We start from the raw sequence: 13,880 nt of genomic DNA, 5'->3' as shown, positions 1-13,880 counted from the left end.
TGCCAATCTGAGACCGATTCACTCGGCCCACTCTGTGTTTGTGAAAATTTTTAAATAAATGCTGATATTTTTTTAAAATGTTAAATGTCCATACTGAAAAAAAAAAAGCAAATTTCCCACTCTTCTTGGAAATCACATCCGGCTGTGCTCAGGGGACATCCCTCAAGACCACACCGATCTGGAATGGAGGAGCCAGTGCTCCTCTAAGACCAGACGCAGGTGACCCAGTTTACCACAGTCCCTACCACTCCTGCACCTGGTACCTGCGCTCACTGTTCCCCTGCTGGGCCCTACAGGCATCTGCGTTTTTCTTAAGGATATGGCTATGTCCTGAGGAAATCAGGGGAGATCTCCACACACAGCTTCTCTCAACACTTTAGAGGACAACTGACCTGTTCGAGCTCCGAAATACTTGGGGTTGCTTAACTGAGACTGCGGTGCTTTAGCTCTGTGGACAAACCTGAGCAGGTTCAGAAAATCCCTCAACTCCAGGACCTGCAGTGTCCCTGATTAAGCACGACTGTGGAAGCTTTAGATCACTGAAAGGGCTCCATTCTTCGGCGGTCAAGCCGTTCACTTACTGTCATATCTGAAGGTGATGTTATGCAGCCCGCTGTTTCTGCTGGCCGGCCCCACTCCCTGTGGGAAAACAGGAGAACGTGAGAAGGAGTGAAGCCAATTTGCTTTTCCATCACAAATTCCCCACGGAGTCAAAACACACGCATGATCGCAGAGACCCAGGGTCATGCCAGTCACCAAGCAACATCCATGCTCTCCGTGTCCCCCTCCGTCCCCCCACACAGCTCCCTCTAGCCCAGGAGATTCTTAACTGCCAGGCCACAGGGATCAGGAGCACTCACGTCCCCTGAAACAATAGCAGCAGAGGCTGCTCTGCATTTGGGGGTTAAATAATAATTCATTAACAGTAAAACTGGGGGAGAGTGACCGTGAGCTGCCAGCTGGAACCCTTCCAGTTGGATCCACTTTGAGCACTGATTGGTTATAAAATTTGCCTACCAGACACTCTCATCCAAAAGCCCTATTAAGCCATAACAGATAGGCAATTCCTCAAGCCTAAGGAAACAGGTTTTTCATTCCAAGACCAGGAATGAGTGTGGGAATAAGCTGTTACTTTTAATGAGAAAAGTCTTCACTGCCTCCATACCTGTGCTTAGAGCATAGAAGGTGGATCATAGAAGAAGTCTTTGAAACGTCTAACTCTAACTCTTAGGGGTGTGGCTTTTAGCCATCTGTACTCTTAACAGCAGGGATAACAACTCTGCCAGACCTCCCATTTTAATTACAGCATCCACAGAGGGAGCCCCGGAATCCTCCTGTTGGCCGCACCTTGTCCTGACCCACCACTTATCCATCATGGGAAAGAGCAGCTAAAGATCTCCAGACACTGGTTTAACTGTTTCTGTGATAATCTGCAAATGTGCCATTCAGCATTAATTGCAGAATTCTCCCCCAAAATGTTAATTCTTAAATGCTAAATGATGGGAAAATATTCTAACCACACAGCTAAAGTTTCCACCCAACAAGGGGGATGTTAGGGAAAACCATATGCTGGCAGTCTGGTATTTAATGGGCAATTGTTACACTAAGACACAATGTGCAGAACACTTCTGATGGAGCCCAGGGTCTCAGGTCACAACCCCGGCACATCCATATGCTACCAGCGTGTTCACGCTGCTTATCCTGAAGCCAGGCATACCCGCTGAAACTGTAACCCTGGGCTCAGATAAACATGGACCTTGGGAAAGCACAGCTGTGCAGAAAAGGATGGACACACATCATTCTAATTAAAGTGAGGAATAAGCAGTAACAGAAAATCTCAATCAACACGGGGCACTAGCCCCATGGTCTACTGGGGTTCCGTTCCCCTTCTTCCTGATTCACCTTCCTTCTCCAGCTGTCCTCCTTCCATCCACCCTTCCACACATACACAAGGTTCCAGAATTCCTCACCTGAACGGAAACACTTTGGAAAGTGTTATTACCTTATTAAAATCCTAAATGCCTCCATAACTGCTTAGGGACGGGGCCACAGTCTGTGTGACTGGAGGATGCCCAACTTACAGATAGCCATGACCAGAGCAACACGACCAGCTGGGGACCAGGAAAGAGACGATGCAAAACCCGCACAATCCCTCAGTAATGCCCAAGGGGTGTGCCCCAAGCCACACCCTTCTCCTCCCATACAAACCCCCAGAATATAAATTCACTCACCATCTATTATGAGCCAGACATTATCCTAGGTACAGTGGTGAACACAACAGCCACTATCCCTGCCCTCAGGAGCGAAGTGGCTCATTCTTTCAAAGAACAGTAACTGGGTATGTGGATCACACGCAGGGCATACAGACAAATCTCAAGTCACACCCTGACCCTCCAAGAACTCTCAGTGTAGATGGCATACAAGGTCTCTGCAGCTAGGGTGAAAGGGCCAGCCATAAATAAGCCTACAGTGTATGAAATGCCACATGCAGCGCCTCAGTAAGGATGAACCCAGGGTAAGAACACCACGTACTAGAAGCTGAAGAGAGGGAAGGATAACTGGGCTAGAATGGAGAGGAAAGGGGAGTCTCAGGGGAGGGAAACAAAAATGTAATCCAGGGGCCAAGGTAAGTACCTTAATCCTTCATCCTCTAGCTGGGACCAAGGGCGAACCACTTCACTCCACTGGGTGTGAATCTCCTCAACTGTTTTTATTAAAAGACAATTTGCATGACTTTCCTCTGAGAAGGGAGTTTGAGGAGGACCACGTGAAGCCATGCAGAGGAAGCACTTTTCAAAAAGGAGATGCACTCCATTTAATAGCATGCTCCAAGGCGTGTAGGACTCTGGTGACCAATCACCTCGCTTGTAGGACTTTGTCAGCTTTTCATTTTGCTCTTGTTCGCCCTGTATTTCTACTGCAACATGTTTTTAACAGATATTCATTGGGCACTTGCCATGAATGCATTGTGGAAAGGAGCCCAAGACAGCGAGATGTGCTACATCCTGTATACAAGAACCTAAATCACTCCAAATAAGGTCTCTGTGATGTATGTGGAGCTGCTCAGAAGCGGGCCCAGTGAGCTGGCCTCAAAGGACAGTGAGGCTTGCCTATGGCATCCATTCACTACCGACTGAGCATCCCACCTTCATCCAAGCCCCAAAGAGCACTCAGCCATGAACCAGACCCGGGGCCTGACCTCAAGGAGCTCTGGTCACCAAGGTGATCTCCTAATGCGCAAATCTGTCCTCATTCGTCTGCTCCAAGCCCACCGCTGGCTCCCTGTACCTCCTAGACCATTCCTGACGTGGCCCCTGCCTACCTTCTCAATCACTCTCCTTCCTACCTTCCACCCCCGTCTGGGCCTGCATGACTGCTCAGCACATGTTCTGGAGACCTTCATATTCCCAGAATGCCCTTCCCATCACCCGGGGCCTGCTCCCCCGAGGGCTTCTCACCTTAGCCTAGCCTCTCTCACACTCCGTTCCTGACACATTAGTCTGCCTGCACACTCACTTGATGGGAGCACAGGGATCCACCTCCACGATTTGACTGGCATGGCACTTCTGTGAATGTAGATGCAAAATGGTAACACTAATTCCACAGGAAATCAGAGAACATCCAAGGCTGATCTTGGAGCTTGGAAGCAAGAGGCACCATTGCAGGCACCAGCTCCTGTGTGTACTGTAAAGACTTTTCGGTCTTGGAAGTCGTCAAGTGCACAGCTTCTCAGCACATGCCTCAGACAGATGCTCCACGAGGCTGTCCTCAGCTCACACCTAAATAATGCTTCAGCTGCTCCAGAGCCCTCAGAAACCACCTGAGAAACAGTACGTCCAGGCTGGCTCACAGAACACTGGTTTTCTTTACACTTGGTGGTAGACAGAATAACAACCACCCCCCGCAACATGTCCACATCATAATCCCCAGAACCCATGAATATGTTACTTTACATAACAAAGGGGCTATGAGATTAAGTTTCACGATCTTGAGATGGGGAGAGTATTCTGAATTATCCAGGTGGGCCTAATATAATCACAAGGGTCCTTAGAAGAGGGAGAGAGGAAGGTCAGAGTCAGAGAAGGAGATGTGACAATGGAAACAGAAGGCAGAGAGACAGAGACAATGATTTAAAGATGCTATGCTACGGGTTTTGAAGATGGAGGAGCAACGCGGCCGGCCTCTAGATGCGGGAAAGGGCAAGGAATGGATTCTCCCCCAGAGCCTCCAGATGGAGCCAGACCTGCCAACACCTTGATTTTAACCCCGTAAGATTCATTTTGGAATTCTAATGTCAAGAACTGTAAGATAATAAATTTGTGGTGTTTTAAGCCACTAAGTTGGTGGTAATTTTTTATGACAGCAGCAATTGAAAGCAAATTACTTACACAATTTCAGTTGCCACATGGGATGAACGTCTCTCACACACACACACATGCGCACGCGTGTGGTTTATACGGCCGTTCTCCCCTCCCAGACCGAGGGCAGACTGATCACTTGCCACTGCGCTCTTCCACCCCACTCCCCGCTTCAGGCATACACGGAACACTGAACCATGACAGCTGCTGCTTGAGATTTTGCCGTCCTTGACAGAGGTTTCTGTGGGCTACTCTGGGGCTTATCTGGAGTAAAAGAGTGGTTAACAGAATGGGCTTTGGAGTTGCCAAAGGTGTGTTCAAATCGTCCACTTTCCAGCTGTGTGACCTTAGGCAAACTTCTCAACCTTTCTGAGCCTCATTCACCAGAGCTATAAAGTGTTTGAATCAAGCTTCCTGGAAAGGATTGGTGTGGGGACCATGTGAGATGACTGACATATATCAAGTGCTCTGCACATCTCCTGGCACATATTGAAACGGTTATTTCATAGGCAGTAATGGTTATGCTATGATTCCTGCCCTAATAAACATGGTGAGAGTTGTGCTACAAGGGGACACGTGAGATAGGCAGGGTGACGCTCACAGGAACTGGCATCTCCAGGTATGATCTGTCTCCAGCATCCAGACCTTGGGGGTACTGTGGGAGAAGAGGCAGCCGTGCAGGTCAGGGCAAGGTGGCAGAAGGCACCAACCACCAGACTAAGGACTGTGTTCTGCTGTTGGTCTTGGTGGGAACTGGGCAACCCAGGGACTCCATCTCTGCAAAGCACTCAGGTTGAACCAGATGGGGAGAAACTCAAGGCAAAGTGACCATGGCATTCCCCATAGTCCAGGGCCTAGCACATAGTCAGCCCTCGATAAATATCAGTTTTCTGTCAGAATGAATACATGCATAATTGAGCCAGGTAATATATCCAGAGAACCCAGGAGGGCCTAGCTTGGTGTGACAAGGTGACTTATGGGCTTACAATCAGGTCCCGCCATAAGGGAACACAGAGAAGGCAACTCACAAAGCTGGTCAACAGCTTCAGAAGCTGTTTCTTCAGGAAACAATTCCAAGCTCTTACCTACTACACCCGATTTGATATTTAATGAGCTGACAATTAAGAATACTTGCAAAAAAAAAAAGAATACTTGCTTATTGCCTGTTACTTAAAAAAATGCCAGTGCTGTAGCCTCAGGGTGTCACATTCTTGGTTAATTAACTACCCCCATTTGGTGCACTAACGGCAGCTTTTAATTTGTTCCAATGCGAGCTAAGAAGCTAGCCCCAGGTGCCTGGAGCTCAGCTGTGAACTCTCTATGGTGAGCAAGGAAGGAAGCAGCAAATGGGGACAGAAGAGAGAAAACATCTTTTACTCTGGAAAGGGGAAGGGGAGGATAACCCCTAAGTGCTCTAAAGAAATAAAATTCAAAAGGCAAAAACCCACACCATGCTCCACCCATATGGCAAAAAAGCAAAGGCCTGGACACAAAGACAGCCACAGAGCGGGAATCCCACACAGAGCTGCCAGCATCACCATGAGGGGCGTCAGATGGCCAATTTCCTGAGGGACCCTGGGGGATTCTGGGCCATTTGAAGATACCAACTTGCCAGAGCAACATTTTCAATCCAGCTCCAAAACAGCTTAACTGCCATTTAGGAAAAATGCATTTTGTAAAGGACTGTGCTAATTATAGTGCCCCCTTTCCATGGAAGGTAAGCCAAACAGTAAGGCCTACACAAGACTGCTTTCAAATCAATTAAGGAACTTTCAGAAAGCTAGTAAAGTTTTAGTGAACTGAGATTGGGTGAGAATTTAAATAAGACCATTTGTCAGAAAGAACTGAAAGGATGGTTTGTTTTTAAAGGCACACCGACCAAGTAACTACTTCAAACGGTGGGCAACTCAAACGTCCTCTTTTCCATAACACTGCCTCCATCTTCGAGTTTCCAGTGTGTTAATGAGACTAAAAAGCAGACAGTTCTGTGAGGCTTGAAATGCATGGGGGACTGATGTTTTTGCCTATGACCAGTAGACATCATGAGGGCTAGAGGCAGGACATGGGGTCCATTTACTTCGTGCAGGTTCAGATGGTTTCAGAAATGAAGGCAGATCCCACTTACTTCAGTTCAAACCTTTAGCTAAAAAAAAAAAAAAAAATCAGCCAAGGCAGAGAAGCCCCAGGTGAGGCAAGCCGAGGAGAATGCTGGCAAACCCAAAACACAAGGAAAATAAATCACAAAGCCAGCTTGGGCCCGATCTATCTACTCAAGATATTCACTCCACATTCCCGGGAAATGTTCTCTCTCACTCTCCATCTAGAAGCAACCAACTTCAGACATGCAGGGTGCCAGCCAGCTGTCTGCTTTGGGGAGGTGAGGTCTTGGATGTCTAGTGGGGAACACACAAGCTCTAGAGGAGTGCCAGTGGGTTCCCACCAGCAATTACCACGTCGGCCCCAAAAGACCTGGAGATCTTAAGTTAATTAGAGAGATTTGCTCGAGGAGGTAGGAAGTCACTACTCCAAAGCATCGCCTGTGCACCAGACCAAAGCCATAATCATGATTCATCTCTGACGTGCTGCTAATCATCACACACATGTTCCTAATTTCACGCTCTCCAAAGGAAAGCTGAAGGGACAATTGTTTCTGACCTCTAACATGGAGCCAACCTATGCCAAGTTACCATGTGTCCTGCTTATCAAACTGAAAGCTCTAGTTTTCATCTAAGCATCTTTTCACTATTCCACCCTCCTCCATGGTGCCCCCCCCAAGGAAATCCATTCACTAAAGACAAAGACGTGGTAGGGCATTTATATGAGTTGTTTCTCAGACAGTAATTTTTCTTTTCTTTTTTTAAAAATTGAGATACCATTGACATACAACACTGCGTAAGTTTAAAGTGTACAACGTGTTGATTTGATACATTTATGTACTGCAATATGATAGCAACTTTTCTACATGGTGGTGGCCTAAATGGAATTTAATACATTTTAATATATCCTTCCCTGCTGCAGACTTTATAATTTTCTTATTGCCTTGCCACTGGAACATGCATATGCAGTTAAAGCCCAGATATCAAAACACACACACACACACACACACACACGCCAACTTTTTTCCTGTGTTTAAAAACAAAACAAAGCTCTGCAGCCACCTTGGTTTTCACAAAGCAGAAGCCCAAGTACTTTTTCCAATGAGTCTGTTAAGGATCTGGGCTGTGTGTTCTCTCATGGCTGATACTCGCAAACAGACAGGATTTTTCCAATCCTCAAAATGTTAAAAGCAAGCTATAAAACATGCCTCTGGACGGAGAGCCAGACCTTTCCCCTCTGCTGCACACACCACTCCCATCCACACAAATGAGAACCTCATGTTAAAGAACTGGCATCTTTAAGGTAACAGTCAACCCATCTGCAGTTTCAAAAGCACACACAGACAACTCACAGACACAGATTAACTGGTCTTCTGTAAATACCGGATATGAAGAGGAAGCAAACAACCAACCACCCGAGAACAGACACAGCAAATCAGCTACCGGCTCCCTCTCACGTAGCAGTGAAGGTAGTTACGAAGACTTTGCTCCAGAAGCCCGAGAAAGTATCTTCCCGCGAGGGCAAAATAGTGATTAGACAACAGAGGAAAACTTAGAGCTATAAACATGATTGTTATGCCTAAACTCAGAGGAAATGTTTGGATCAAAACAAAACTACTAATAAAAAGCCTTAGGACCACACAGACATTGTGCACTGAATTGTGCTGACTTCAAATACTGCTTCCGAGGCCCCGGGATGGAGTCTCCAAATACTGTATCACATCTGGAATTCTGCTTTTACAGCATAAATGCCTGCAGAAATGGGGGACTGTGATGTTGCCATGGGGACCTAGCCTCCACCAGCTAGGCAGGTCCCCAGCATGCCCCACACATGTGCTTCCTTCAAGGTGGATTTCACATCTCTGGAAATTATGGAAGGCTGCCCTTTCAGGTTTTAATGCTAATCGAAACATCACAGGCTGCACTATAAAGCAAGGCGACCCCTTCTGTCAGCCTATTATTTCTGTCCACACGGTGGTCTTGGACAGAAAAACCTCCTTAAAATAACAGAGGGAAGCAGCAAGTCAACATTAGACCCCTTTTCATAAGTTACTTAAACTCTCCTGTCTCTGGCTGCAAAAATCCAAGTCAGTCAACCTGTGCTCAGGGCCACCCCCCATCGCTTGCCTCCGGGAGGGATCAAGCTCAGGCTCCCAGGCTGCTTTGCCCATTGCCGGAAATGAGCCATTAATGCCATCCCAGCAGTGCTCCTGCCAAGGCAGGATGTCTTCACTTTTAATTGTTGATGACCCCTTTGCTGTTAAGGGGAAAGGGTTTCTAGAACCCCTAGAAGAATCCTGTGAGAAACATTCCTCACCCAATTTCCCACAGAAACATTTCTTATACAATTTCGGGGCATTCCCAGAGCTCCCAGAGGCCACTGAGCGCTTTCCAGGCCCCAGGTCCAAAGCCACGTTTAGACACAAAGATTCCAGAGACGCCACATAGAAATGAGGGGGTGCATCTTGGCTTCCCCCCTTCCCTGGGATGCAACCCCTCCAACCAGCCCCTCCAGGTGTGGGTTCAGATATACACAAACAGAACACAACCCGCCTTGAGTGCTGGCAGGTGCCTCCCATCACTCCTGACCCTGCCATAGTCCTACCTCTCTAGGACCCCAACTGGCTCAAAACAGTGGTAAAGACCCTCATCCCTCTTTTCCCTAGGAGCATTCTTCCATCATTTCTGACTAGAATGTTCCAAGCCAAAACTCCACTGACCCTTCTGATACGTATCTGCCTCTTTGCAAGGTCTGGCCTTTCTCAGATTTCCTGGGGGAAAGGAGGGGAATCAGCTCACCCAGAGGTAAAGCAACAGTCAGCAAGCCCCACGGGCAGATTGAGGGGACTCAGGCCTTCTGGCCCTCAGCCCTGTGACCTCCCGATCCAATACTTCCACCTAGTCTGTTAGGTAACACATCCCAAAATGTCCCCGAGATGCAGCTGGAGGGAGAGAGAGGGAGAGAGAGGGAGAGAGAGGGAGAGAGAGGGAGAGAGAGGGAGAGAGAGGGAGAGAGAGGGAGAGAGAGGGAGAGAGAGGGAGAGAGAGGGAGAGAGAGAGAGAGCGCCCAGCCACACAGGGTGAAAAAATAAAGGCACCAGGAAGTCAGCAGCGTGGCTCCAGGTGTTAACACTTAGCGCATCCTGCCCAACCCCACCAGCTTGAGGCCGGCCGCCTGGGAGCCGGACACAGCAATTAGGCCCTTCCTGGGCTGGGCGCCTTTGTCCCCTTGCTACCATCATTAGTGTCTGACTTCCTGTGCACAACGGGGGTGGGGGTGGGGGGCAATCACCGGCTGACCGGGCAGGACATTAGACTTCCTTTGTCAAAGACCCTCAAATGTTAACAAGCAAGTGAACAAGCTTCTCCTCTGCCCCACCCCCCCCACTCCCAGCCACTCCTCCAGCCCACCAAACACTCCGGGGCAAGTCTCAGCAGTCTTGGTTCCCCCCACTTGGGGGAATGTGAGTTCCTTGGGAGCAGTATCAAGTCTCCACGTCGATTTCCCAGAGCCGTTCCCCTACAAGCATGTCACTGGCATTTGCTGAGTACCTGACGGTTACCGGGGCCGTGTTACTTGTCCTGCGTTAACGAGGGTGAAAACGAACAACGATGACGGTGCTCGGACAACGTGAGACCCAGGCTGTTCGACGCTCAGCTCAGTCCCCCCCTAAGCACAGGTGTCCCATTCAAGTGTGCTCATGCGCTAAAGTGCAAGATGGTCTCAAGATGCAAGGATGTGCTGAAGGTTTGAGTAATATCACTGATCAGATCTGAAAATGGGGGAGCGTGAGTTGTTATATAGCTGCAACCCACATCCCTAAAAACCTCTCATTTACCCGTCATCCCTCCCAACAGAGGGCCCCAGCTTTTTCTGTGGGGACACAGATGTCTTTGAGGATTTGGTGAGAGCTGTGGCACACATGTACGCATGCAAATTCTTCAGGAGGTTTCAGCATTCCTGAAATCCACCCAGGCTCTCACCTGCCTGCCTTATTGATAGCATGATAGCTTAACACCAGGCCTACAGAAGAAGTGGTTTAGTGACCCAAGGGAAACTGGCCATTAAAAAACAAGATTCAAATAGGGCACGAGGTGGTTGGAAGTAAGATCTCAGTTTTAAATAAAACTCCGAATTAATGTCTCAACTGTTATCCTTTGTGGGCAGTATTTATTACAACTCAGAAATTGAACAATTTGTCCAAGATATGTTGGGACTCATGAACTTCAGAAAGTAGGAGCATAAAAGGCAACCATTTCTGCTGTTAAACACAGGAGCCCATTAAGAGCTTCTATCACTTTTCAGACCACAGGTGACAACAGTCACATCTGCAATCAAGTTAGTTTTACTGAATTTTGTTCTAAAAAAATAAACTGCAGTGTGGTTAATTCTTACTCTTTTTTTCCTCCCTTTGCTGAATGGGAAGGAACATACTCGTGGTGTCCAGAAGATGGAGAAAACAGCTGAGTTTCCCACTTCTGCTCAACTGCTTCTTCCTGTCTGTCGTGTCTGTTGTCAGCACACAAAATTAGGTCACGTTTGGGATACATTCTTAAATATTTGCCCAAGAACCACTATGGAGGATAATCTGAAACTCCAGTTTTCCAGGGACTTCCCTGGTGGCACAGTGGTTAAGAATCCACCTGCCAGTGCAGCGGACACGGGTTCGATCAGGAAGATCCCACATGCCGCCGAGCAGCGAAGCCCGTGCGCCACAACTACTGAAGCCCACGTGCCTAGAGACCGTGCTCCGCAACAAGAGAAGCCACTGCAATGAGAAGCCCACACACCACGAGGATGAGTAGCCCCCGCTCACCGCAACGATAGAAAGCCCACACGCAGCAGTGAAGACCCAACGCAGCCAAAAATAAATTAATTTAAAAAAATTTTTTTAAGTTTTTAAAAAAATAAAACTGCAGTTTTCCAAAATGAAGAATTATCTACGACTTTGACTTCTGCTCCAGACATACCAAAACTCATTCAAGCTTCAAAAATTAGATGTTGGTAACAGCAGAGAAAGGACACTATCACTTCCATGATGCCAAGTCCCCCACAAGCTTATTTACATGAACCCAACAAGTTTCAAAGAGTAAATCATTTCACCTTCGGCTGTGATTTTTACCTTTTGCCAAACCAATTTTTAAATAGTAGGTAATCGGAAGGATATATTCCAATGCTAATGGTCCTTGCAACTTTAAGTCTCCCTACTTCTTGGATGGAAGCCAGCAGTCTGCCCTTAAACTATAAGCAATAAATCCAGAAGACTCTCTTTCCTAATTTCCCAATGATACCACATGGAATTCCCATTAAAGCACTCACATGCAAACATACACACAACGACATACCAATTAAATCACTGTATGATTTTAGGCCAGGAAATAATTGTGTTTGCCAAAAACTATTCAGCTTGGTTTTTATTTCCTTGAACAGCTAAAATGTCATTCTGGGAAGGAGGGCAAAGAATAAAGTGAAAATGAAGTATCAATGTCTTGGTGGATTTCAGATTAAGGTAAATGTTCCCTGTGGGTGAAGGAGAGAGTGCAGAGTTCCCAGGAATGAAGAGTTCCCTGTACTACCTCCCCAGGGACTCCTGGCATAGATTGGTAGAGAGGTAAATTAGCAAATTCATATGAGGCAGGCAGGGCAAATGGAACAGCAGGTAGGTGCACACTTCCTTTCTGATGAAGTGGCCCTGGTGGCGGATTCCTACTCCCCCAAGGGGTTGAGGCAAGCAAATGGCACACATAACCTTCCTCCTTGACCTGTCAACAGGAAGAAATCAATGCACCTTGTCCCTTCATTAGCCTTCCCATGGAGAAGTGTTTACAAAATCAAAGCAATATGGTGGAAATCAGTTAGAAGCCTGTAACATTTTATCATGAAGTTAGGGTGAAACAGAGACTTACCAGAAAAAATTAAAAGCAGTGATTAGGTATTTTTAAGAAAGGGAATTCCCTGGCAGTCCAGTGGTTAGGACTCCGCACTTCCACTGCAGGGGACACGGGTTCAATCCCTGGTCAGGGAACTAAGATCCTACAAGCCGCGAGGCATGGCCAAATTAATTAATTAATTAAAAAGAGAGGTCCAAAGGTTCTGGCTAAAATGATTTCAAACTGAGCAGCTGGGTGGATGTGAGGCCAAGCTGTCAGGCTTTGTAGGACATGGAGCCACGTCAGTCACAGGAGCACTGAGGAAAAGTCCCACACAGGCACAGCCGGCTCAGGTACCAAGTCCTGTCTACCACTTCCCCAACTGTCCGTGAGGAGTGCAATATTCAGTGGTTCTCAAAAACAGAGAACCCTAACGGTGGGTTTTCAAGTTTCTAGGAAAATAGTGGGCTTTTCTTTGAAAGAGGCTTTATTACTTTTGTAAATATAACAAGTTCAAGGCAAAGGAAATTTAAGTACAGAGAAGAATATGAAAATCCTCTCTAGTCAACATTATTGTACTATATACTTCAAAACTGCTAAGAGACTAGATGTTCAATATTCTTACTCCGAAAAAAGAAATGATAATTATGGACGTGACAGAGGTATCAGTTAAAGCTACTGTAAATCATACTACAATATAAATGTATCAAGTCAACAGGCCGTGTACCGTAAACTTATGCAGTGTTATATGTCAATTATCAATATATCTCAATAAAACGAAAAGCACCCCCCAAACTCCTCCCCTCCCCATCACTTTGAAGACTCTTCCAAACGATCTCTGTTACATGTATCACATGGACTCTGACTTGACATAAGTTAGATCCTAACACACAGACCATTTCTTCTGATAAATCGCTACCAGCTAATGCAGTTCCTTTTGGGAGAGCCATGTGGGACCAATGGGATAAACAGGAAAAAGATCCTAATGAGGTAAAAATTAGGCCCATTGGGCCAAATTCTTTCTAAGGGTCCAGCCAGCTCTAATTAGCCATTATTAAAAAGTAGTAAAGCAGGCCCTTTCACCTGTTCTAAAGCCAGTTATGTATGTGGAAAAGGCAATAAGGCAGATGCAGCAAGAAGGTGACACACACACATGTTCATATTTTGGTAGGTTGCCTGTTGGCCTTGTTTCCCTAAATGTTGCCCTATAAGGTAACCAAATTACTATGCTTTATCCTGTATGTTTAAAAGAAAATTACACAAATTTAGGGGATTTTATGATTAGATGGCTGGTCTCATGTGAATAACAGAACTGTGTAAATTAAAAGGAAGTGCTGGTGGCACCTTCCCTGGTGGCTCAGTGGTTAAGAATCCACCTGCCAATGCAGGGGACATGGGTTTGAGCCCTGGTCCAGGAAGATTTCACATGCCGCAGAGCAACTAAGCCCGTGCGCCACAACTACTGAGCCTGCACTCTAGAGCCCGCGAGCCACAACTACTGAGCTCGTGGGCCACAACTGCTGAAGCCAGGGCACCTAGAGCCCGTGCTCTGCAA

At 46.9% G+C, this 13,880-nt stretch overlaps 1 protein-coding gene across 1 annotated transcript in view; it reads right to left on the bottom strand.

Moving 5' to 3' along the window:
• IL17RD (interleukin 17 receptor D) overlaps nucleotides 1-13,880 on the bottom strand; it is a 67,102-nt gene that overhangs the window by 26,471 nt on the left and 26,751 nt on the right. Inside the window, exon 2 of the mRNA XM_030867474.3 lies at nucleotides 582-639. Within this exon, the coding sequence (XP_030723334.1) occupies nucleotides 582-639 (58 nt within the window). The remainder of the gene's footprint in view (nucleotides 1-581; nucleotides 640-13,880) is intronic.

Source organism: Globicephala melas, chromosome 11 (genome assembly GCF_963455315.2).
Source record: "Globicephala melas chromosome 11, mGloMel1.2, whole genome shotgun sequence".
In the NCBI taxonomy this organism is placed as follows: Eukaryota; Metazoa; Chordata; class Mammalia; order Artiodactyla; family Delphinidae; genus Globicephala; species Globicephala melas.
The sequence above is the reverse complement of the archived record's forward strand: the minus strand, read 5'-3'. Positions and strand labels throughout refer to the sequence as shown.